The sequence below is a fragment of the Amblyraja radiata genome, chromosome 2 (genome assembly GCF_010909765.2).
Source record: "Amblyraja radiata isolate CabotCenter1 chromosome 2, sAmbRad1.1.pri, whole genome shotgun sequence".
Lineage (NCBI taxonomy): Eukaryota > Metazoa > Chordata > Chondrichthyes > Rajiformes > Rajidae > Amblyraja > Amblyraja radiata.
In genome coordinates, this window is record NC_045957.1 from 26,790,801 (window position 1) to 26,814,708 (window position 23,908).

The 23,908-nt window shown below is 43.4% G+C and overlaps 1 protein-coding gene across 3 annotated transcripts in view; it reads left to right on the top strand.

Moving 5' to 3' along the window:
* The window catches only part of nub1 (negative regulator of ubiquitin like proteins 1), a 33,455-nt gene extending 11,628 nt beyond the window's left edge, over positions 1-21,827 (top strand). Inside the window, exons 4-15 of one of the 3 annotated variants that reach the window (XM_033043839.1) lie at positions 1,524-1,591; positions 2,881-2,951; positions 3,455-3,637; positions 4,980-5,059; positions 7,140-7,246; positions 10,055-10,241; positions 11,473-11,580; positions 13,612-13,764; positions 14,261-14,410; positions 16,291-16,380; positions 18,958-19,126; positions 21,327-21,827. In XM_033043839.1, the coding sequence (XP_032899730.1) occupies positions 1,524-1,591; positions 2,881-2,951; positions 3,455-3,637; positions 4,980-5,059; positions 7,140-7,246; positions 10,055-10,241; positions 11,473-11,580; positions 13,612-13,764; positions 14,261-14,410; positions 16,291-16,380; positions 18,958-19,126; positions 21,327-21,490 (1,530 nt within the window). In that variant the 3' untranslated portion in view covers positions 21,491-21,827. The remainder of the gene's footprint in view (positions 1-1,523; positions 1,592-2,880; positions 2,952-3,454; positions 3,638-4,979; positions 5,060-7,139; positions 7,247-10,054; positions 10,242-11,472; positions 11,581-13,611; positions 13,765-14,260; positions 14,411-16,290; positions 16,381-18,957; positions 19,127-21,326) is intronic. The other 2 variants (XM_033043850.1, XM_033043857.1) reach the window with 2 other exon arrangements.
* The last annotated feature ends 2,081 nt before the right edge of the window (positions 21,828-23,908 follow it).

Genomic DNA, 23,908 nt, shown 5'->3' on the forward strand with positions numbered 1-23,908 from the left:
CACCCGCTGAGTTTCTGCAACATTTTTGTCTACCTTTGATTTCTCCAGCATCTGCAGTTCTTTCTTAAACTTGATAACGTTTGGCATGCTTACAGAACAAGCTTGGCCAGGCCGACCTCGCAAGGCCGCTAAGACAACATGCTTTCGTGGGCAGGTTAAGAACTCTACACCTATAACAACTGGGACTTGAAAATGATGCCAAACCTGGCGACTCTGTTTACTGTCTCAGTCTATTACTATTATACACTTGTGGGATGCTTATATAAAATGTATCTGAGTGCTTATGTGAAGTAAAGTATCCTTTCTTGTTATTCAGACTTTTCAGTCTGAACGAAACTTCGTGCCTTGCAGTCATAACAGAATAAAATAACAAAACATACAATAAACACAGATTTAACATCCACCACAGTGAGTCTACCAGGCCCTCCTCACTGTGATGGAAGGAAAAAGTCTTAAAGTCCTTGTCTCTTCCTTCCTTGTTCTCCCTCTGCGTTGAGGCGATCCAGGCTTCCGATGTTGTGACCCCGCCGGGTGATGGTAAGTCCCGCGGCTGAACCCGAGCTCCGCGAACGGGCCGGTTCAAATTCCGCGGCCCGGGGTGGTAGAAGCTGCCACCCTCCAGTCCAGTGGACGAAGCTGTTGCAGGAGCTCCAGAGAACAGGTCACCAACCTGGGACCCGCGAGCTCCCGACATTGTCGTCCACTGGGCCCGCGGCCGAGGCTCCGAAGTCGGGTCGCCGCCGCCGCAACGCCACCACAGCCCCAAAGTCGGCCAGCCGCGCGTTGGTAAGTTCTGGCTCTGCCTCCGGAGCCTCGAGGTCGGTCCCAGTTGGAGGCTGCTAGCTCCGCGATAGGCCTCAGCGCAGACGGAGACAGAGAAGGGGATACGACAAGAAAAGATCGCATCCCCCCGAAGGAAGAGACTAAAAACAAGTTTCCCCCCCCCCCCCCCACACATACACAACTAAAATAAACTGAAACAACAGGACAAAAGAAAACAAAGAAAAGAAAAGACAAACGGGCTGCAGGCGAGCCGCAGCTGCGGGGCAGCGCTGCCACTTCCAGAAATGTAAATGCAAAGAGATACTTGCACTAGAGTGCATACAAAAATGAATTTCAATGTACCTCAGTACATGTAACAAATAAAGTACTGCTGACTAAGTTAAATTGATATACAAAACCTGTACATGATGCATTTCCCTCCATGCCCTGCACATAATGTCATTGGTTGCAAATGTGTTGGCGTGATATGAACCTAACCATTTCACAGTCACACCTCGCATGTAATCCAATGCAATTAGAGGATACAATTTTCTTCCCGTCAGTCTCAATAGATACAGAGATGTTGGGGAGGGGGCGATGGAGGGGAGGAGATGATTGGCTAGTCTTGCAAACCCCTTTCAAAAATGTGTTAAAGTGTGAATGATTTCCTTCAAAAGTAATTGTGGTGAGCTCCTTAGTGAATAATCAGTGATTGCAATGTACCTTTCAACTAAAAAGCTGGGTTATCTTTAATATTGCAGGGAAAGAGAAAAGAAAAGACACGGCTGACAACAAAACTGAACATTTCAGCTGGTGATTTAAGAACTGAGTAAGTTTTGCATTTGTGTGGAGTTATATTCAGAATATTAATTTCAACCCTTTATCATAATAGAAATAAGAAAAATCATTCTGGTAGCCAATGCCAAAAAGGCTAACATTTATTAGTTGTTACTTCTGCTCATATTACACATCACAATTGGGGTGGCATGGTGATATTGTGGTAGAGTTGCTGTCTTACAGCAGCAGAGACCAGGTTCGAACTGTATGTACCGAATTTGTACATTCTCCCTGTATCCATATGGGATTTACCCTGGTGTTCCAATTTCCTCCCAAACTTCAAAGGTGTACAGGTTTGTAAACTTAGGCTTTAGTAAAGATTGTAAATTGTCCCTAGTGTGTAGGATTGCGCTAGAGTACTGGGATCACTGGTCGGCACAGACTCGATGGGCCAAAGGGCCTGTTTCCATGCTGTATCTCTATCTCAAAAAACTAAATAAATCACTAATTTGGCTGGCAGAGTGGCGCAATTGGTAAAGCCGCTGCCTCAATGCGCCAGAGCCAAAGGTTCAATCCTAACCTCTGATGCTGTCTGTAGGGTGTTTGCACGTTCTCGCCGTGACTGCATGGGTTCCCACTGGCTGCTCATGTTTGCCCCCACAAACCAAAGACGTGTGTAGGTTAATTGGCATCTATAAATTCCCCCCTAGTGTGTAAGTGAGTCGTGCAATCTGGGGTGGATAACAATACAGAAAGTTGGATTTGTTTAGTAGAAATGTGTAGAAAGGAACTACAGATGCTGGTATTTACTGAAGATTGACACAAAGTACTGGAGTAACTCAGCGGGTCTGGCAGCATCTGTGGAGAAAAAGGATGAATGGCGTTTCGGGTTGGGACCCTTCTTCAGACAGTCCCAAGTTATTCCAGCACTCTGTCCATTTTTGTATTAGCCTGGTGTCGGATTAGTGTAAATTGTTGGTTGATGGACAGCGTAGACTCAGTGGGCCAAAGAACCTGCTTCCATGCACTATCTAAATCTATAAGTGGATTTAAACTGAGCAATGGAGGAAATAACTTTTTACTACTTGTGTTTGGGAAAAGATGCGTACCAGAATAACATCTGATTGGAGTTTTTGGAATTTCGAGGTTGATGGTGCATCCCATCATCCTCAGGATACCAAAGTAATTTGGATGCCCATTTTTTACGCATCTGTAATTCCTCACATCGGGATTTATATGGGAGGATGGTCTCGCATTTGAAAAAGTAATTGTTTTATTTTGTGGTACTTGTATCTAATGTTCGTGAGGAAAATCTTCACAATTGCATGTTCTTTTGCACAGAATTGCACAATTAACAGGAATGAATGAAGGACATGTAAAGCTTATCATGAACTCCAAAGTTCTTAAAATGGGTAAGTTGATTTCCATAATAATATTATTGGACACAAGGATTTGCAGATATAAAAAAATACAGTGCTGGAGTAACTCAGCAGTTCAGGCAGCATCACTGGGGAACATGGATAAGCATGTAATAATATTATTGTTCTGTTATCGGAAATCTGGCGAATGTTGCAGCCTCACAGCACCAGAGACCCAGGTTTGATCCTGACCTCGGGTGCTGTCTGTGTGGAGTGTGCACGTTCTCCCTGTGACTGTGGATTTTCACCCGGTGCTCTGGTTTCCTCCGAATTCCCAAAGACATCTGTGTTTGTAGTATTGGCCTCTGTAAAATGCCCCTAGTGTGTAGGGAGTGGGTGTAAATGTGCGATGACATAGAACCATCGTGAACAGTTGGTCGGTGTGGACTAGATGGACAGAAGGGCCTGTTTCCACACTGTATCTTTCAATGCGATAAAACAGAATGTGAAAAATGATTTACTAAATCCTCGTTTAGCAAATAACTGTCATTTTTCAGATCGATCTCTTGCTGAACAGAATGTGAAAAATAATTCGCTAATTATGGTTATGCAAATAACTGTCACTGAGGAGGAGGCTAAAGAGCAGGAGATGGTTTTCCAAGAGGAGATGAAAGAACAAGATGAGTGCAAGGCCAAAATATCCAGGACCAGGAAGGGTGCTGAGATTTTAGCACAACATGGTGAGGTTACCTGAAGAATATTGGAATAGCATTTTTTTTTTGTCCTTCATTATTAAAGTCATACAATGTGGAAGCAGGCCTTTTGGCCCAACTTGACCACATCGCCCAACATGCCACATCTACATTAGTCCCACCTGCCTGCGTTTGGCCCATATCCCTCTAAACCTATTCTATGCATGCACCTGTTCAAATCTTTTGTTAATCTTTTGTGATAGTATCTGCCTCAAATACGTCCTCCGGCAGTTCCTTCCATATACCTACCACCATTTGTGTGTAAAAAAAAAGTTGCCCTCAGGTTCCTAGTAAATCTTTCCCGTTTCACCTTAAACCTATACCCTCTCGTTCTTGATTCCCATACTTAGGGTTAAAGCTCTTTTCCTTTCCCTCTCATGATCCTATACTCCTCCAAAATCACTCCTCATCCTCCGGTACTCCAAGGACTAGAGTCCAAGCCTATTCAACCTCTCCCTATAGCTCAGAATCTCAAGTCCTGGCAACATCCGCGCAAATCTTCTCTGCACCCTTTCCAGCTTGGCATCTTGTTCTCATAGGATCTCCAGGAATCTTAGCCAGAAACAGGAGTACATTTCACCATGTTCTGCATTCACTTACCTTGCTTTAAATTCTTTTTTTTCTCCAGAGTAGATTAGATAAATCTCAAATTCCCTAACAGACTGCATTTTGGAAGTTGCAACCCAATTGCTCTGCTCATCATTGCATGCATCATTTTGAATGTTAAGAAACAAATTCATGGACCTTGCTGCCATGCTGACCTTGGGTGGGAAAGCGGATAACATTTCAATAATTTTCTGTGCCCCCAGTATTCCCAGCCATGCGTTAAATACGTTTAATAATAATAATAATAATGGATGGGATTTATATAGCGCCTTTCTAATACTCAAGGCGTTTTACATCGCATTATTCATTCACTCCTCAGTCACACTCGGTGGTGGTAAGCTACTTCTGTAGCCACAGCTGCCCTGGGGTAGACTGACGGAAGCGTGGCTGCCAATCTGCGCCTACGGCCCCTCCGACCACCACCAATCACTCACACACATTCACACACAGGCAAAGGTGGGTGAAGTGTCTTGCCCAAGGACACAACGACAGTATGCACTCCAAGCGGGATTCGAACCGGCTACCTTCCGGTTGCCAGCCGAACACTTAGCCCATTGTGCCATCTGTCGTCCCGAATGTTTAGTATGTGATCCTAATATTTGGCTAGTAAACACAAAAGTGTTTTATTGTCATATGTCCCCAAATGGAACAATGTAATTCTTACTTGCAGCAGCACAGCAGATATGTATGTAGACAAAAACATAACATAATTTTTCTCTCCCAGGTGAGAACAGTAATGTTCCATATCTCGAGATTGCAGATCAAAAAGGACGGCCCATCCCTATTCCAGCTGAGGAGAAAAAGGTACAATGCTTGCACTGATGAGTTTCTAACAATCATTCCAAAGGGTCCTAATCTTATGCCTTGTTTGGTAAAATTAACATTTGAGTCCACAGTGGATAATTCAATTTAGATCGGTGATCTAAAGATGCTGTTCGATACTTTCTGCTGTATCCATAGCACCCCCATGAAATTGCCACTTATACCTTCCCAAATTGATAACTATGATTAATAATGTGTGAGGGGAAATTGTGAATTCAACATTGAACCCAGTTAGTTCTATATAACAAATTATAATAGCTTTGAATATAATAAAATACTTTACTATGGAAGGAAAGGTTTAAAGCAGACCATTCCAGTCTGTAGGTATGATTTAGCTCCCATGCACCCCTCCACTCACCTCTTCCAGTGGCCAAACGGTTGTGAAGAGGATTCACAAGGAACTGCAGATACTGGAATCTAGCAAAACGCAGTGCTGGAGGAACTCAGCGGGTCAGGCAGCATCTGTGGAGAAAATGGACAGACGGTGCTTCAGGTTATAAAGAGCATAGTGGCGCAGCTGGTAGAGCTTGCTGCCACACAGTGCCAGAGACCCGGGTTCAAACCTGACTTTAGACTTCAGAGATACAGCGTGGAAACAGGCCCTTCAGCCCACGCCGACCAACAATCACCCCGTACACTAGCACTATTCTACACATTAGCGACAGCTTACAATTTATAGAAGCCAACTAACCCACAAACTTGTACGTGTTTGGAGTGTGGGAGGAAGCTGGAGCACCCGGTCAAAACGCACACGGTCACGGAGAACGTACAAACTCCATACAGACAGCACCAGTGTGTCTTATCTGTGTGGGTGCTGTCTGTGAAGTTTGCACGTTCTCCCGATGACAACACTGTTTTCCTCTGGGTGCTCTGCTTTCCTTCCACACACCAAAGACAGATAGTCTAGGTTAATTGGCCTCTTTAAACAAAATATTTCCCCCAAAATTTAGGGCACAAATGAGAAAGTGGGATAATAGAACTAGAAGCTCAACGGAACAGGATAAGGTTCATTTCTCCTCTTGTTGGAAACCAAAGACACAGATGATTAGTTGTTTGTTATCTCATTTCATTATTACTCATAAGCACTTGATTAGGTATTACAAGGTGCATTGCTCCGCTGTTAGCTGATTGCCTGTAACTTTAACTTCATTAGATAAATAAAATGCTTGCATTTTGAAGCATTTTTCACATTCTTGGGAGTTAAAGCTAGTAATGTCCTTTTGAAGTCAAGTTACTAAAGTAACGTGGGAAGCAAGGTATCTGGATTATGCACAGCAAACTTCCCCACGATACTATGATGATAGATGTAAGGAACTGCAGATGCTGGAGTGTTGAGCAAAAGACAGAAAAGTGCTGGAGTAACTCAATGGTTTCTCTGGTGAACGTGGATAGGGTGACGTTTTGGGTCGGGATCCTTTTTCAGGCTGATTGTAAGAAGAAAGAGAAAGCTGAAAAGATTATGGAGGTAATCCCCCTTAGCAGCGTTGATATGAGTGATAGACAGTCTGAAGAAGGGTTCTGACCCGAAACGTCACCTATTCCTTTTCTCCAGAGATGCTGCCTGACAAGAACGGAACTCACTATCAAAACATGGAGGGGACGGGGTACACAATTTTTTGGTGGCCACGTGCGCATGCGCACACTCACACACACACGCGCGAGGCTTCGGAGGCTCAATCTAACGCTAAAAACGGCGATTTTAAAATCGGGATCACAAAAACTTGGGGGGGATGTCCCCCACCTCTCAAAACATGGGGGGGACGTGTCCCCTCTGCCCCCCCCGGGTTTTCCGCCCCTGCTGCCTGACCCGCTGAGATACTCCAGCATTTGTGTCCATCTTTGGTGTAAACCAACATCTGCAGTTCCTTCCTACACATTTTGATATGAGTGATTACTGGCGAGGGCTGCTCACCAAATAACGCAATGGGTACTTTTATAGGGTTTAAATTAGATCAGGGAGGTGAGAAAGAGATTCAGTAGAAATTGCCAGTCACAAAATGTTCCTTATTGCCCTATCTTACATGAATAATTGTCAATAAAACTATGTTTCATTCCTTGCCAGGCACTTTTGTTAGCCATGACGTTACATGAAAAAGGCAGAGCATTTATGAAGAAGAGAGATTATGCATCGGCGCTGTTATATCTGTTGGATGCTGATGAAGAATTTGGGTGACTAATTAAATCTCTTTATCGTTTTTGACATTAAAGAACATTGTGCATGTTCAGTGACCATGTATTCCAGAGCTTTTAGCCTGCACGGATGATTAGAACTTCTTTCTTTCCATGTAATTCTTGATCTGCCAGAATTTTCAAATTTGCTTTCTTCAACTGCAGAAAATTACGCTGCAGTATTTCATCTAATCTTTTGCAGTTAACACTGAGAGATTTTTAATCTGGTGAGTGAAACCTATGACTAAAAACAGAGTCAGCAAGCTGACAATTTTGAGCAAGTTAATACTTTGGAACCAAATAAAATTATTTGACTAGGTTTCTTTTTCCTTGAGCTCATAGTCCTTCCACCCACAGTTAATTCAGCCCAACCCATCATATAAACAGAACTTTCTTCCCATGGCTGAAACATTGAAACACCTGTCTTTAATTGTTATCCAATAAATTGGATTATCCAATAGATCCAATGCTAATTGGTTTTAATTTCAACCTTTAATTTGTTTCTAAAGTAGAGTCATCATATGTTCCATTGATGGGGTGCAAAAATAGTAATACTATTCTACCCAATGCAGCAAGTATGTTTATTAAAGACCATCCAAGTCAAAAGTTGTCTTTATTCCCCCAATGTCTAATTCCACCCACCAAGGTTTAGTTTAGATATACAGCATGGAAACAGACCCTTCAGCCCACCGAGCCCGCGCTTACCAACGATGACCCATACACTAGTTTTATGTTATCCCAGTTTTGCACCACATCCACCAGGGACAATATGAAGAAAGCAATCAACCTTCAAATCTGCACATCTTTGGAATGAGGGAGAAAACCAAAGCACCCGGAGAAGCCCCACGGGGTCACTGGGAGAACGTACTAACTCCATACAGACAGCACGGAGTAGTCACGATTGAATCCAGGTCTCTGGCCCTGTAAGGCAGCAACTCTACGCTTGTCACTATACTGCTCCTCTTACTACAAAACATTTTTTTTCATATTGGTCTTTATCTACTTAAACAATGGCTATATGTTTAATTATTAGATGTAGAGTTATTCATATGGACCTAAGGGTCAATAGACAATAGGTGCAGGAGTAGGCCCTTCGAGCCAACACCGCCATTCAATGTGATCATGGCTGATCATCCACAATCAGTACCCCGTTCCTGCCTTCTTCCCATAATCCCTTGACTCTGCTATCTTTAAGAGCTCTATCTAACTCTCTTGAAAGCATCCAGAAAACCGGACTCCACAGCCCAGAGAATTCCACAGACTCACAACTCTCTGTGTGAAAATGTATTTCCTCATCTCCGTTCTAAATGGCTTACCCCTTATTCTTAAACTTTGGACCCTGGTTCTGGACTCGCCCTACATCGGGAACATGTTTCCTGCCTCTAGCGTGTCCAAACCCTTAATAATCTTATATGTTTCAATAAGATACCCTCTCATCCTTCTAAACTCCAGTGTATACAAGCCCAGCCGCTCCATTCTATCAACATATGACAGACCCGCCATCCTGGGAATTAACCTTGTGAACCTACGCTGCACTCCCTCAATAGCAAGAAACATAGAAACATAGAAATTAGGTGCAGGAGTAGGCCATTCAGCCCTTCGAGCCTGCACCGCCATTCAATATGATCATGGCTGATCATCCAACTCAGTATCCCGTACCTGCCTTCTCTCCATACCCCCTGATCCCTTTAGCCACAAGGGCCACATCTAACTCCCTCTTAAATATAGCCAATGAACTGGCCTCAACTACCTTCTGTGGCAGAGAATTCCAGAGATTCACCACACTCTGTGTGAAAAATGTTTTTCTCATCTCGGTCCTTCCTCAAATTTGGAGACCAAAACTGTACACAATACTCGTCCATCACAACCAAGATGCCCCATCTAAGCTAGTTTGGTCCATATGCCTCTAAACCTTTCCTATCCATTTACCTGTCCAAGTGTTTTTCAATGCTGTTGCAAAACCTGGCTCAATAACCTCCTCTGGCAGCATGTTCCATATACCCACCACAGTGAAAAAAAGTTGACCCTCAGATTCAAATTAAGTCTTGCGCAGTTTACCTTAAACCTATGTCCTCTGGTTCTTGATTCCGCTTCCCATTTACCAGTTGCTTTCACTCGATAGTTTTTTCACTAAATCACTTACACCTTTTGTGATTTTCCCTTTTTGATTAACTGATTTGCAGCACAGTGTTTAAACTTGCTTTCCTAGCAGTAACATTCCTGATCTTGGTGGGAATAAAGTTGGTAATGTCATGGACAAAAGATAAAATGAGAATGCAATTTGTGCTGTGCATCTGGACGAGATCTGAAATGGTACTGGATCCCAAATATAGGAACTGATTCATTTTTTACTGAAAAAAATGGAATAGTGCTGGTTGTCACTTCAGGATATGCTAAAATGCACTCCTTTTGAAACATAGTTACCACTGAAATGTTAAATATCCTTCTCATGATGAGCATATAATTCAGAAAACAACTTAAGCACGGTGATGCAGCTGGTAGAGATGCTTCCTCACAATGCTAGAGACCTGGGTTCGATGCTGACCTCGGGTGCTGTCTGTATGTAATTTGCATGTTCTCCCTGTGACCGCGCGGGATAACATAGAACGAGCATGAATGAGTGATTGATGCTCGCTCGATTGATTGTGGACTTGCTGAGCCGAAGGGCCTGTTTTAACATTGCATTTTTCCATCACTTCAATCATCAATAGAACAATGAAGGGCCTGTTGCTATGCTGTGGCATTCAATCAGTCAAAACTTTTATTTTTTTCTTAATTTGAAGTATTGATATTGAATTTGCATCTTAGAAAGTGTGGGTCTGAGCTGCTGAACACCGTGGATAACCATGCAGTTCTACAACTAGAAGTCGTGTGGTGTTTTCTTCAACTGGAACAGCTTGACTGTCTTCGCGATGCGGAAGAGAGACTAAGACGAGCCCAAACCCGGCTAAATAACTGCTATGGAGAGAACCTGGAGCGACTCTATAACCTGAAGGTTCGTTTTGTTCATTCATTCTTAGAATTTGGTGGATAATCTCTTCACACTGTGTTTTTGATTTTCTGTTTTTGGATTGAATTCTGTTTTTAATTTGTGTCTCTGTGTCTTTATTACTTGTTATATTCCGATTATATGTTATTCCGATTACTATGTAAGGTGTCCTTGAGATGTCTGAAAGGCGCCCATTAAATAAAATGTATTATTATTATTATTATTATTAATCTTGCTTTACTTTGTCAGAATTCATCTAGTTGCTCCATGTGTCCAGCCCCAATTTACTGCTGAAGGAATAAGCCAGCAGAGTAAACTCATAATTGGTAACTTGTTGCCTGAGGGAGACTTTTCCCCAAGTTGCCTAAAACACGCCGTGCTGGAGGAACTCAGCAGGTCAAGCAACATCTGTGGTGGGAATGGACAAATGACGTTTCAGGTCTGGATCTTTTCTTCAAGGCAGCATCTGTGTAGGGAATGAACAGACGACAGTTTGGGTCTGAAGATGGGTCTTGAGCCGAAATGTGTCTGTCCATTTCCCACCACAGGTTGGCTGACCTAGGTTTCTCCAGCACTGTGTGCTTTGGGCAAGATTCCAGCACTTGCATTCTCTTGTGCTCTCTCTTAGAGTCAGTGAGTCATACAGCATGGAAACAGGCCCTTTGGCCCAACTTGCCCACATGGACCAACATGTCCCATCTACACTAGTCCCACCTGCCTACGTTTGGCCCATATCCCTCTAAACCTATCCTATCCATGTACCTGTGTAAAAGTTTATTAAATATTGCGATAGTCCCCGTCTCAACTACCACCCCTGGCAGCTCATTACATACACCCACTACCCTTTGTGTGAAAAAGTTACCCTTCAAATTACTATTAAATCTTTTCACCTTAAACCTCTGATTCTCGATTCCCCTACTCTGGGCAAGAGATTCTGTGCGCCTACTCGATCTATTCCTCTCATGATTTTATACACCTCTATAAGATCGCCTCTCATCTTCCTGTGCTCCATGGAATAGAGTCCCAGCCTGCTCAAAGTCTCCCTATAGCTCAGACCCTCGAGTCCTGTCAACATCTTAGTAAAAATCTTCTCTTTACCGTTTCCAACTTGACAACATCTTTCCAGAACGGAACACAATATTCTAAATGCGGCCTCACCAACATCTTATACAATTGCGACATGACCTCTCAACTTGTATACTCAGGTGGACTTACTTGCCCCTTCTGCTTTCCACAGGGCAGCACTGCCAATGAGCAGGTGCTGTACTTGCGGCTCAAGCTACTTCAGGGAGTGGTGTTGTATCACAAAGGAAAACTGCAGCAGGCAAGGAAACATCTGAATGAGGTGTGGAGTTGATCTGTTTATACTTGTTTGTAATCAGTAACTTTCTGCTTAATACCACAATGATGTCTGCTTTATTTAGCAGTAAAGTACAATGGGATAGAAAATCCCCCTAAATGTGCATATGTAACAGTGTTTGTGTATGTGCTATTGAGTTCCGTTGTAATGGTCCAATGGTACTTTATTGTCACGTGTACCCAAGAGCAGTGAAATTCCCTGGCGAGTCCAGCAGCATCTGTGGACCAAAATGGACATGTTACTTCTTCAGACATCACAAGATGAAACACCATCTGACATTTCCTTCCACAGATGCAACCTGACTCACTGAGTGCCTCCAGCAGTTTGTTTATTTTTGGCTCAACATTCCTTCATCTTTTTCGGTTTCTGCCTGAGTCAGAGTTAATGATAAGGGAAATGTTCATGAAAGAATTATTAAAGTTAGCAGAAATATTACAATTGGACACTATTGTTGTGTATTTAAAATAGGGTATCTCTTTCATTGTTCCTTACAAAACAAGTCCTGATGCTGCATAAACTGGAAACTTCAATACCGTTTATCAACTAGGATTCAATACCGTCTATCAAAACTGTTATGGGCCTGTCCCACTTGGTGATTTTTAAGGCAACTGCCGGCAACTGTTATAGTCGTAGCAGATCGCCGAAAAACCGGCGACAACCTACGACAGGAGAATCAAGCTACACTCATTGGCGTCAAACTGTTGCCGAAAATTTAACAGTGACCAGAAAGACACTACGGCTTTTTGCGTGACTGAGGAGACTACTCCCAGCGACCACCGACGAACATGTGGCGACAAACTAGTCACCTGTAGTTGCCTAAAAAATCGCCTAAGTGGGACAAGCCCATTACGAGTTTTTCAATGCTTCTGAAAGAAACATTCAAGATCTATTAAAAATGTTGGCGGATATTAAAGAGGCGGGGAATGGGAGAAATGGGTGCGCGTCTCAGTGGGGCACAGGGAAGGGGGATGGTTGGTTGAATATTTGAATGTTCGTACAGTTGGGTGGTAAATTTTATTTTTTCTTCTCAGTTGTAAAGCCTCTATTGAACTGAATAGTCCAGTGGACCTGGTGCAGATGTCGAGACCAGATGTCCCAGCCTTATTGTTGAGGAATTACAGCAAATTTCTAGTCCACATTAGATCTCTTAAAGTCCAGCAACAGGCGTCGAGTTCCAGACGGCCATATTTGTGTGGCATTCCAAATTTGTTGTTACTGCACAAACTCCAACAAAACTGAGCTTTTCCGTGGATTTCAAACACAGAACAAAAGACAAGATAAAATTAGTCAGAACGTTTGACAGACAAAAGATAACGGGACTTTTGTTAGGTCGCATTTGGAGTAATGCGTGTGGTTCTGGTCGTCCCATGTCAGGAAGGATGTTGAGGTTTCGGACGGGGTGCAGAGGAGGTCTACTAGAATACTGCCTGGATTAGAGGGTTTCAGCTACAGGGAGAGGTGGGATAGGCTTGCATTGTTTTTCCTGGAACATCAGAGGTTGTGGGGAGGCTTGTTAGAAGTAAATACATTTATAGATATAGTGGTATAGATAGTTAGAACCTGGTTCCCAGGGTGGATATGTCTATAACACTAGGGGGTGTAGTTTGAAGGTGAGAGGAGGAAACGTTTTAATGGAGATGTGCGGGGCAGGTTTTTTTATACAATGAGTGGTGGCGGCCTGAAATGCACTGCCCTGGGGCAGTGGTGGATGCAGATACAATAGAGGCTTTTAGAAGGCATGTGGAAGTGCAAGGGACAGAGCGATATCAATCATGTATAGGTAGATGAAATCAGTTTAACAGGCATCATGTAAAGCACAAACACTGTGTGCTGAAGAGTCCTGTGCTGTACTGTGCTATGGTCTATGTTAAAATACAAGCTGCATTACAATTAATGCGTTACCTCGTAACTGATACCATTTGAACTGTCAGCGAGATTGGTATCTAAGGTGTCAACCTCATCCTAATTTAAAAAAATGCTCATTTGTAATTCAGCTGGTGGTTTTTGTCTCTTCAGGCAGAAATATTATTGGGGAAACTTTGCGTGGATGATAAAAAGGTGGTGCAACTCATGAGTCTTGGATTCACAGCCCAGGAGGCACGGTTAGGATTGCGAGCATGTGACGATGACATTAACTTTGCAGCATCGCATATCTACCAGAGGAGAGAGGTAATTATATTAAGACTTACTGCGGGGCACAGTGGCGCAGCAGTAAAGCTGCTGTCTTACAGCGCCAGAGACCCGGGTTCAATCCCGACCACAGGTGCTGCCTGTACGGAGTTTGTATGTTCTCCTTATGACAGGTCCGTACAGGTTTGTAGGTTAATCGGCTTTGGAAAAATTATCCTAGTGTGTAGGATAAGTGTACGGGGAAATCGCTGGTCGACGCTGACTCGGTTGGCCGAAGGGCTTGTTTCCGTGCTGTATCTTTAAAGTCTAAAGAATGGGAAAGTAAAGACATAGTGATGTCTCTGAGTCTTATGAGACCAAATTGGATGAATTGATTTTGTTTATAAGGACAGCAATTGGAGATACAGGGCAACAGACTGGCCCTCAGCTACTTATGCTGCCAACCCCTCCGTTAGCAATAACAAGCTCAGTTAGAAGCCTTAAGGGAATGCTATAGAAGGTGGGCAAAAACACTGATTCACAAACACTCTTGCAGGAGAAAGCTGAAATAAGGAGAAAAGAGAGAGCAGAAAGGAAGAGGAAAAAGCAAGAAGCGATAAATTCCTTGGTGGCGATGGGCTATTTGGAGAAGGCTGCCGCCAAAGCATTTCGATCTGCGAACAACAACTTGGAACATGCAATAGAGGTCAGTAATTCCACCGCCTAGTGGCACAACACTTGCATCCTTAGAGTGGGAAAGAGAAATCCCTAACTGGAGCATAAAGCTCAAACTAAAACCTCTGGAGCAAAACTGTTATAGGCGCACGGATATGCTGGAAATGGAGGGGTGTGGATCATGTGTAGGCAGGTGGGATCAATTGATCTTGGTATAATGGTCAGTACAGATTTTGTGGGCTAAAGGATGTGTAACTGTACTTTTCTATGTTCTACGACTCCGAGCAAGGTGATAATTACCTTGCATTCCCTTTGCGGGTCACACAAAGCTGGTTGGAAGTGTGAGCTGCGAGGAGGATGCTATGAGGATGCAGGGTGACTTGGATAGGTTGGGTGAGTGGGAAAATGCATGGCAGATTTTTTTGGTGGCAAGAACAAGAAGGCAGATTATTATCTGAATGGTGTCAGATTAGGAAAAGGGGAGGTGCAACGAGACCTTGTACATCAGTCACTGAAAGTAAGCATAGAGCAGGCAGTGAAGAAAGCAAATGGCATGTTCGCCTTCATAGCGAGAGGATTTGAGTACAGGAACAAGGAGGTCCAACTGCAGTTGTACAGGGCCCTGGTGAGACCACTCCTGGAGTAATGTGTTCAGTTTTGGTCCTCTAATTTGTGGAAGGACAATCTTGCTATTGAGTGCAGCGTAGGTTCACCAGGTTAATTCCCGGGATGGCGGGACTGACATATGATGAAATAATGGATCGACTGGGCTTGTTTTCACTGGAATTTAGAAAGATGAGAGTGGATCTTATAGAAACATAGAAAATTCTTAAGGGATTGGACAGGCTAGATACAGGAAAAATGTTCCCGATGTTGGTGGAGTCCAGAACCAGGAGTGACAGTTTAAGAATAAGGGGTAGGCCATTTAGGACTGAGACGAGGAAACATTTTTTCAACCAGAGAGTTGTGAATCTGTGGAATTATCTGCCACAGAAGGTATTGGAGGCCAATTCACTGGATGTTTTCAAGAGAGAGTAAGATACAGCTCTTAGGGCTATCAGAATCAAGGGATATGGGGAAAAAGCATGAACATGGTACTGATTTTGGATGATCAGCCATGGTCATATTGAATGGCGGTGCTGGCTCGAAGGGCCGAATGGCCTGCTCCTGCACCGACAGTGCCATTCATAATGTTTGGGACAAAGACCCATCATTTATTTATTTGACCCTGTATGCCATAATTTGAGGTTTGTAATAGAAAAAAATCACATGTGGTTAAAGTGCACAAGGCCATTTTTATACATTTGGTTTCAACAGGTGTGAGGTCGGTTGATCCAGCTCGAGGTTTCATCGTTAACCGTCGATCCAGCTCGAGGTTTTTCAGGCAAGTGCCCTCGAGCTTGAAGGTCGAAGACACTCTTCTGAACTCGCGGATTAGGTCGCCGCAGTGGGACAGCCCCTTTATACCTGCATTAAGGAGGCATTTAAACACACCTGTGCAATTACAAACACCTGTGAAGCCATGTGTCCCAAACATTACGGTGCCCTGAAATGGGGGGACTATGTATAAACACAGCTGTAATTTCTACATGTGAAACCAAAATGTATAAAAATGGCCTTTAATAAAATCTGACAATCTGCACTTTAACCACATGTGATTTTTTTCTATTACAAATGTCAAATTGTGGAGTATAGAGGTAAATAAATACATGATGGGCCTTTGTCCCAAACATTCTGGAGGGCACTGTATTTTCTGTTTCTCCTAGTGCTTCGCAAAAGATGAAGCAGCACTCTTGTGGGCAGATTTATAAATAATATATAGGTTGCCTGCAGTTTGAAAGCTTTGCTAGTGGCTGAGGTGTGCTGTAATTGTCGACAAGGCCCTGACAAATTACCTTTGTATTTTATTAGATACTCCAGTACAGCCCCGAGCCCTTCTACCAAGACGATGAAGCTGGTCCTAGTACTCGTATCGAAATCTCTGAAGAAGCTATTAATCAGGTATGTGCTTCTGTTTCCAAGTCTAGCACAATTTGCACAAACATGTGTAATTTCTGTTTTATAGATTCATATTCATACAGCGTGGAAACAGGTCCTTAAACCAACTTGCTCACACCGACCAACAGATCAGAACTAGTTTGATCTGCCTCCGTTTGGCCCATATCCCCCTAAACTTGTCAGTTCCATGTACCTGTCCAAATGTTTCTTCAAAGTTGTGATAGTACCTGCCTCAACTACCTCCTCCGGCAGCTCGTTCCGTACACGCACCACACTTTGTGTGAAAAAGTTGCCCCTCAGGTTCCTCCCTCAACTTAAACCTATGTCCTCAGATTCTCGATTCCCCTATTCTTGGCAGGAGACTCTGTGCATCCACCTGATCTATTCCTCTCATGATTTTATACAGCTCTATAAGATCACCCCCTCATCCTCCTGCGCTCAGAGGAACAGAGTCCCAGCCTGCTCAACCTCTTCCGAGAGCTCAGGCCCTTGAGTCCTGGCAACTTCCTCGTAAATCTTCTCAGCACCTTTTTCAGCTTGACAACATCCTTCCCATAACATGGTGCCCAGAACAGAACACAGTATTGTAATTGTGGCCTCGCCAATGTCTTATATAACTGCAACATGACCTTCCAACTTCTTGTGAATCTGCAATGCAGCCTCATCCTTTCAAAGCACACCCAATATTCAGAGGTTCCCTTCCCCCAGTTAATTTCTCCCCTCTTGGACTCTTGGTTGTTGTGAGATACTCTCTTGCAATCTGTGTGTGTGTGTGTGTGTATATATATATATATATATATACATATACACACACACATATATATATGTGTGTATATGTGTATATATATGTGTATGTATATGTGTATATATATGTGTATGTATATATATGTATATATATGTATATGTGTATATATATGTATATATATATATATGTATATATATATATACCTAAGAACAATCCCCGATGAGCAAAGTGTACAGAAATAGTCCACTGAGGCCACGTGCAAGAGGCGCCAGGTATTAGCGCCATTTCCAAAATCCAGTCCTTGCTTTATTTAGTTTTTATATTCGCCGCCCGCTCCAAGCGAGCCCCAGGATGCTGCAGGGTCTCCAACCGTTGCCTTCCTTGGACGTGTGGATTGACCAGCGAACCGATGTCCATCTCCTTGCAGCCGACCTCAAGTGCGCCGTAAGCCAGACCCCGGGTCCCTTTCCTACTGGCCTCGTCCCATCCTCGCTGGCTCCGTCCTCCATGTTTCCAGAAGCAAAGTGACCTCTATCAACCTCAAAGTAAGCACAGGGGAGGAAATAGCGGATGTCAGCAGTTTCTCCTTGCCCAAGGATGCGATCTCGCAGGCAGATAGACACCCCAGGCAAAAGAAGCAATGGAAAAGCAACAAGAGAAGGGGCCAGCCCTGAACGCTCCAATCTAGGGGAACAGGAGCAGCACAGCATCCAGTGAATTGCAGCTGTGGGAAAATGGGAGCACTGACATGGAAGAAGAGAAGCCAATGTGGAGGATATTGGTCTCCACTCAGCAATGTGCTGGCTTCATCACAATGGACTTTGTCCCTCGAGAGGTTGGGGTCTCCTGTACAACAGCAAGTGCAACCGTTCGCATGAGCCCGGCGGGAAACAGAGCCACTAACTGCAATAACATAAATTAAGACTTTAAACCCGCCGTTTTCTTGAAAAATTTAAAGGCGGCATCAGCTAGCATGCAGACTGTGAAGGTTTCTGTGCAATGTGTTGCAATCTTGAGATGGAACTGCCGTTTACCACATCTGTGCCGCTATTGGCAGTGGCGGCGCCGGTGGCACGGGCAGTCGGATTGGTCAGGGCCCATTGGGATGGGCCAAAAGTAGGCACATGCGACTACCATGGATGGGGCACCTTGGTCGGCACGGATGAGTTGGACCAAAGGGCCTGTTTCTGTGTTGTATGACTCTATGACTTTAACTCTTTATTGGAGTAAATTGGAGCTCCAGGGTGAAACCCTCACGGTGTGAGAGAGAAAGTGCGCACTCGACACAGACAACACCAAGGGTCAGGGTAATTTGTCTTTGAAAACCTTGTAGATTGGACAGCACGGTGACACAGCGGTGGAGTTGCTGACTTACAGTGCCAGAGACCCGGTTTCGATCCTGACTATAGGTGCTATCTGTATGGAGTTTGTACGTTCTCCCTGTGACTGCGTGGGTTTTCTCCGGGTGCTCCGGTTTTCTTCCATGCTCCAAAGACATACAGACCAAATTTTTTAATTGTCCCTAGTGTGTGTAGGATGGTGTTAGTGTAGGGGGGTTGCTGGTTGGCACAGACTCGGTGGGCTGAAGGGCCCGTTTCCACACAGTATCTCGAAATTAAACAAAACTAAACTAAAATGGGGCAAAAGTGTCCCTTTTAGAGCCCTATTGTTCTGATTCTAATGCCGTTTCATGATGCTAAACAAATATGGAAAGGCAAATGGGGGAAATTAAAAAAAATTCTAAGTTACTTTCATTCGGGATGCAGCCAAAATTAATGATTATGTATAATTGCAACTTATCCATTTGATGTTTTTGTTTTCAAAAATATTTGCAGGTGGCATTCTTGGGTTTCGATCCCTCTGCTGCCGAGGTTGCTTTGAGGAGGTTTAACGGCAACATTGAACGTGCTGTTCAGGCACTGATGGATCACAGTGGCTACCTTCCTTCAAGTCTGGTTAACTCACCCCCTTCCTCATCTTCGCCCGAGGACATGGAGGTGGAAGGTGATTAGAATACATCGGCTGACAAAGCAGAGCCGCCTGTGGCAGAGGGTGAATGTGTAAAAAGTATTGAAGGGAAGATCAATATGCGGAATGATTTTTCTGACCTCCAAAGCCCTTCACTAAATGCTGAATTATTTTTCATTGAACTACACTTGTAATATGGGAAACAAACAACTAAAATGCGTATGTCAGATGCAGAGAAGATTTCCATGCCATTCGACTGCCTATTCCCAGTTCTAATATTGCTCCACTTTGTCTGACCTGTTGTTGAAACCCTTGTCCACAGGTCTATTGACTCCCAGTGGCTCCACAAACTCACTACACCTTCTCCTGTCCATGTTCCAAGGCACACCAGTTCCCTCACATAAGCCTCATGCTTGTTCGTGTACGGAGTCTCTCAAGTTAGGCAATGCCAAGTTTTTATTGTTTCTGATTCGTTTTTAAATCCTTGTTTTTAACTCACTATGACCTTGTACAGCCCCTTTCCATTATCTGCACTCCCAATTCTGTCCTTGTAATTGCCCTCAAATTAAATCTGTGGTAAAATACTGAGTACATTATGGATTCTAATGAATGGGAAAGGTCATTGACCGGAATCATTAGCTGTTTCTCACTCCCTCCGATTCAGTATGATCTCAAAAATATTTTCAGTAATTTTCTATTTAAATTGCAGTTGTCCAGCATCTGCAGTTTATAGTTTAGTTTCGAGATACAGCAGGAGAACAGACCCTTCTGTCCACCGATCACCCACACACACTAGTTCTATGCTATCCCAAAGATAGACACAATGGACCATTGTGGGCTCCGCCTTTCCTTGGCCATCGGTGCCGGCTCTGATTTGTTCTGTACCTTTTCATAACTCTAATTTCCCTCTCCCCTGACTCTCAGTCTACAGAAGGGTCTCGACCTGAAACGTCACCTACTCCTCTTCACCAGGGTTGCTGTCTGACCCACTGAGTTACTCCAGCATTTTGTGTCTTTATCTTCGCTGGATTAATTAAGGGGGGTCAGGCAGCATCTCTGGTGATGTTTCGGGTCGAGACCCTTCTTCAGACTGAAAGTAGGGAGTGGAGGGGAGGGGGTGACGACGAGCTGGATGGGAGAAAAGACCGGGGCCAAGCAGGGCTGGCAACAAATGACCTCGGGCAGGTTATTGATGACTAGAAAAGATGTGATACACCTGTACATGCTGATTTATACCAAAGATAGACACAAAGTGCTGTTGTAACTCAGCGGGTCAGGCAGCATCTCCAGAGAGAAAGTTTGAGTGATGTTTCGTGTCAGGACTGTTCTTCACACTGAAGTGGGGGGGGGGGGGGGGGAAGAAAGGTGAAGAACTGGAGGCGAGAAAAGACCAGCACCAATCGGAGCCGGCCACAAATGACTCCAGACAGGTTGGTCCATTGATGGCTCGGGAAGGTGCGGTCTCAACAGAAACAATGTGGAGAACTGAGGAACTGGTAAAAGGACTAGGGAGGAGAAAGAGGACAAGGAGGGGAGTATAAGATGAAGTTACTTAAAATTAGAGAATTCAGTGTTCATACCACTGGGTTGTAGGCTACCCAAACAAAATATGAGGTGTTGTTCCTCCAATTCATGCGGCCTCACTCTGGCAATGGTATCTGTGGTTACTTGATCAGGCAAAAGGTTTCCGCTGAGGTGTGTGCATCTGTAATATAATGCGGATTTTTTAAGCTTGTGGTTAAATTGGGAGGAATTTCAGTTTTGGCTATGGAATGGCAATCTGCTGTTGCAATGGAGGAGTTCAGTCTGAAGAAGGGTCCCGACCCGAAACGTCGCCTATCCATATTCTCTAGAGAATTTTAGACTTAGATAGAGATACAACGCGGAAATAGGCCACACTGGCTAGCGATCACCCCGTAAACTAACACTATCCGACACACTTGGGACAATTTCACTGAAGCCAATTAACCTACAAACCTTGAAGGTCTTTTGAGTGTGGGAGAAAACCAGAGCACCCAGAGAAAATCGACATGGTCACAGGGAGAATGTACAAACTCCGTACAGACACACCTGTAGTCAGGATCGAACCTTGGTCTCTGGCGCAGTAAGGCAACGACTCTACCATTGCTCCACTGTGCTGCCTAACCCGCTGAGTTACTCCAGCACTTTGTGTCCTTTTGCTGTTGTAATGCTCTGCTTTCAAGTGTCTTTCACTCTTCACTTGCATCTTTGACAGAGCCATCAGAAGAGAAACGAAAAGAACGTGAAATTGTGGAAGAGGTTTTGGCCGACATCCCAGAACATGAAGAGGACTACCTTGACATGACCCTGGAGGAGGAAAAGGAGGTCGTTATCAAGTACAAGACCTGGCTACAAGGTTCACAGCAATCTACCTCATAATTGTCACGCATCGAAGCAACCAGTGCTGGAACCTGGTCCCTGAATCGTGCCACATGCCTTTTTCAAAATGTCTGCCCTTTTGGGGTGATTCATCAACTTTAGTTTTTAACTTGGTCAATGATTTGATTGCCAAAATCACTTTTATATAAAACACCAAAACCCTCTGCTATTCCTTCAATCAAATATGCTTTTCGAATTACTATCAGTAAAATTTAACTCTTTACTCTTGTACCTTAGCAGTAAATGCAGACATTTGCTTTGGCAGGGATGTTTGTACTCAAAGGTACACAAAAATGCTGGAGAAGCTCAGCGGGTGCAGCAGCATCTATGGAGCGAAGGAAATGGGCAACGTTTAAGGGTTTCGGCCCGAAACGTTGCCTATTTCCTTCGCTCCAAACTCCACCCGCTGAGTTTCTCCAGCATTTTTGTGTACCTTTGATTTTCCAGCATCTGCAGTTCCTTCTTTAACAACATGTTTGTACTCAAACTTGGTGCTGATGTGCAAAGCAAACATTGGTCTGGCTGTTCATTTGTACTGGGCGATGGTCTTTAGCAATCGAGTTGCCGTTTATTTGGCTTCTCTTGGCTTTTGGTTTCATGTGTACTGAACTGCAGACCTGTTAAGATCAAGCTTGCAAAACCAGTGCATTGTACATCCCATGAATTAGAGAGTACTACCATTAAAGGTACTAAATTGCTTGCAGATAGATGTGGATCAGTATTAAAGGTTGTTTACCCATTCCTCTAGTCACATTTTTTATGACATGGAATCTGCTCTGGTTTCGTGTGTCAGCCAGTGTTAAGTTTGACTCTACTAATGAAGGGTGGTGTTTTACAAATTAAGTATTTGAAATGAATGCTATCCAAGTTAGATATAAATGCAGCCCATGTATACATGCCAAGGATTATCCATACATCGACCTGAAGCTTTACCTGAGTTTATCTGCAAAGATCTGAGTGATTTCACTCCCAGACCTGTATTTGTTCAAGCAGCGTTTTGCCATGCACAAGAAGCATTGAGACCTACTTTCATCAGTAGCCAGAGTGTGACTGCCGTCCCAAAGTGTCTTTGAAATTTTGTGCTAGGTTTCCTGGTGTTGCCTTCTGGGCTAAGCTCCACAGCGATTTTGCTCCAGAAACAGGAGAAACACTGACGACTGGGGGTGTTTGGTGTGGTTTTGCCACCTGAATACGCTTGATCAAACATAATTTTTACAGATCTTCAAAGGCACTGCTGCAAATCGTTTGACGTTTCGAAATGTAAAAGTAGGAATTTTTCTTTCAATTCAGCAGGAGAATTTAAATAGAAATTGTATGCAATCTTATTTTTGAACAAAATGTATTTTGTATTACTGGAATGCAACTTTGTGTACAATGCCAAATTTTCAGCAATAACTGATGATTTTATAGAGAAATGCTTTGTTAGCACTTAACTGGATTGAACTGCAAAACTCAGCTGATTTATCCTTCTATTTCACCGCCCATGTTCTCAAGTGCTGCTTGTGAAACTGTGGCAGTCGTTTTAAGAGTTCTTGGACATGGATCCCATCCATTTATTTGTAAAATCAATTATTGGTTTGGAAATTATTTCTTCAAAAGTCCAGGTTTTGAATTTATCAGCCTGGCTGCATTGGTCACTTTTTATTGTTTATTTCCAAATCCATTTCTGATTATATATTTTTATTTTTAAGTTTCATCTGTCTCCCTTATCTTGTTTTATTAACTTTTTTTTAGTGACAACAATCTTGTCATTTTCCTAAATTAAATAGTATCCTATTCTTAAATCCAATTTCCTGGGCATAATTCTTTGAGTTTAAAATTATCAAATAAAATATATTGAGTAATAAATGCTTTGATTCTGTGTTAATGGCTGTCTGGATAAAATATAACTTGACAATGCTTTTGAGGTTCAGAGTCCTAAGACAATAGGTGCAGGAGTAGGCCATTTGACCCTTCGAGCCAGCACCGCCATTCAATGTGATCATCCACAATCAGTACCCCTTTCCTGCATTCTCCCCATATCCCTTGAATCCGCTATCTTTAAGAGCTCTATCTAACTGTCTCTTGAAAGCATCCAGAGAACCGGCCTCCACCGCCCTCTGAGGCAAAGAATTCCACACTTACAATTCTCTGGGTGAAAAAGTATTTCCTCATCTCCGTTCTAAATGGCTTACCCCTTATTCTTAAACTGTGGCCCCTGATTCTGGACAAAGCTCCTTAAAATTTACTGTCTTACGTAAATAAAATTGTCAAACTCGGGTTTAATAGATAGAGAAAAGGGGAAGATACAGAGTACTGAATATAGTTCTCTGCATTATAGTGCTTCAGTTCCACAGACAAAATTTATTGTATACAATGAGGTACCATACTTGTAGGGTAACTTTGTGCCTACCTCCTACATGATGCTTTGAACCAGGC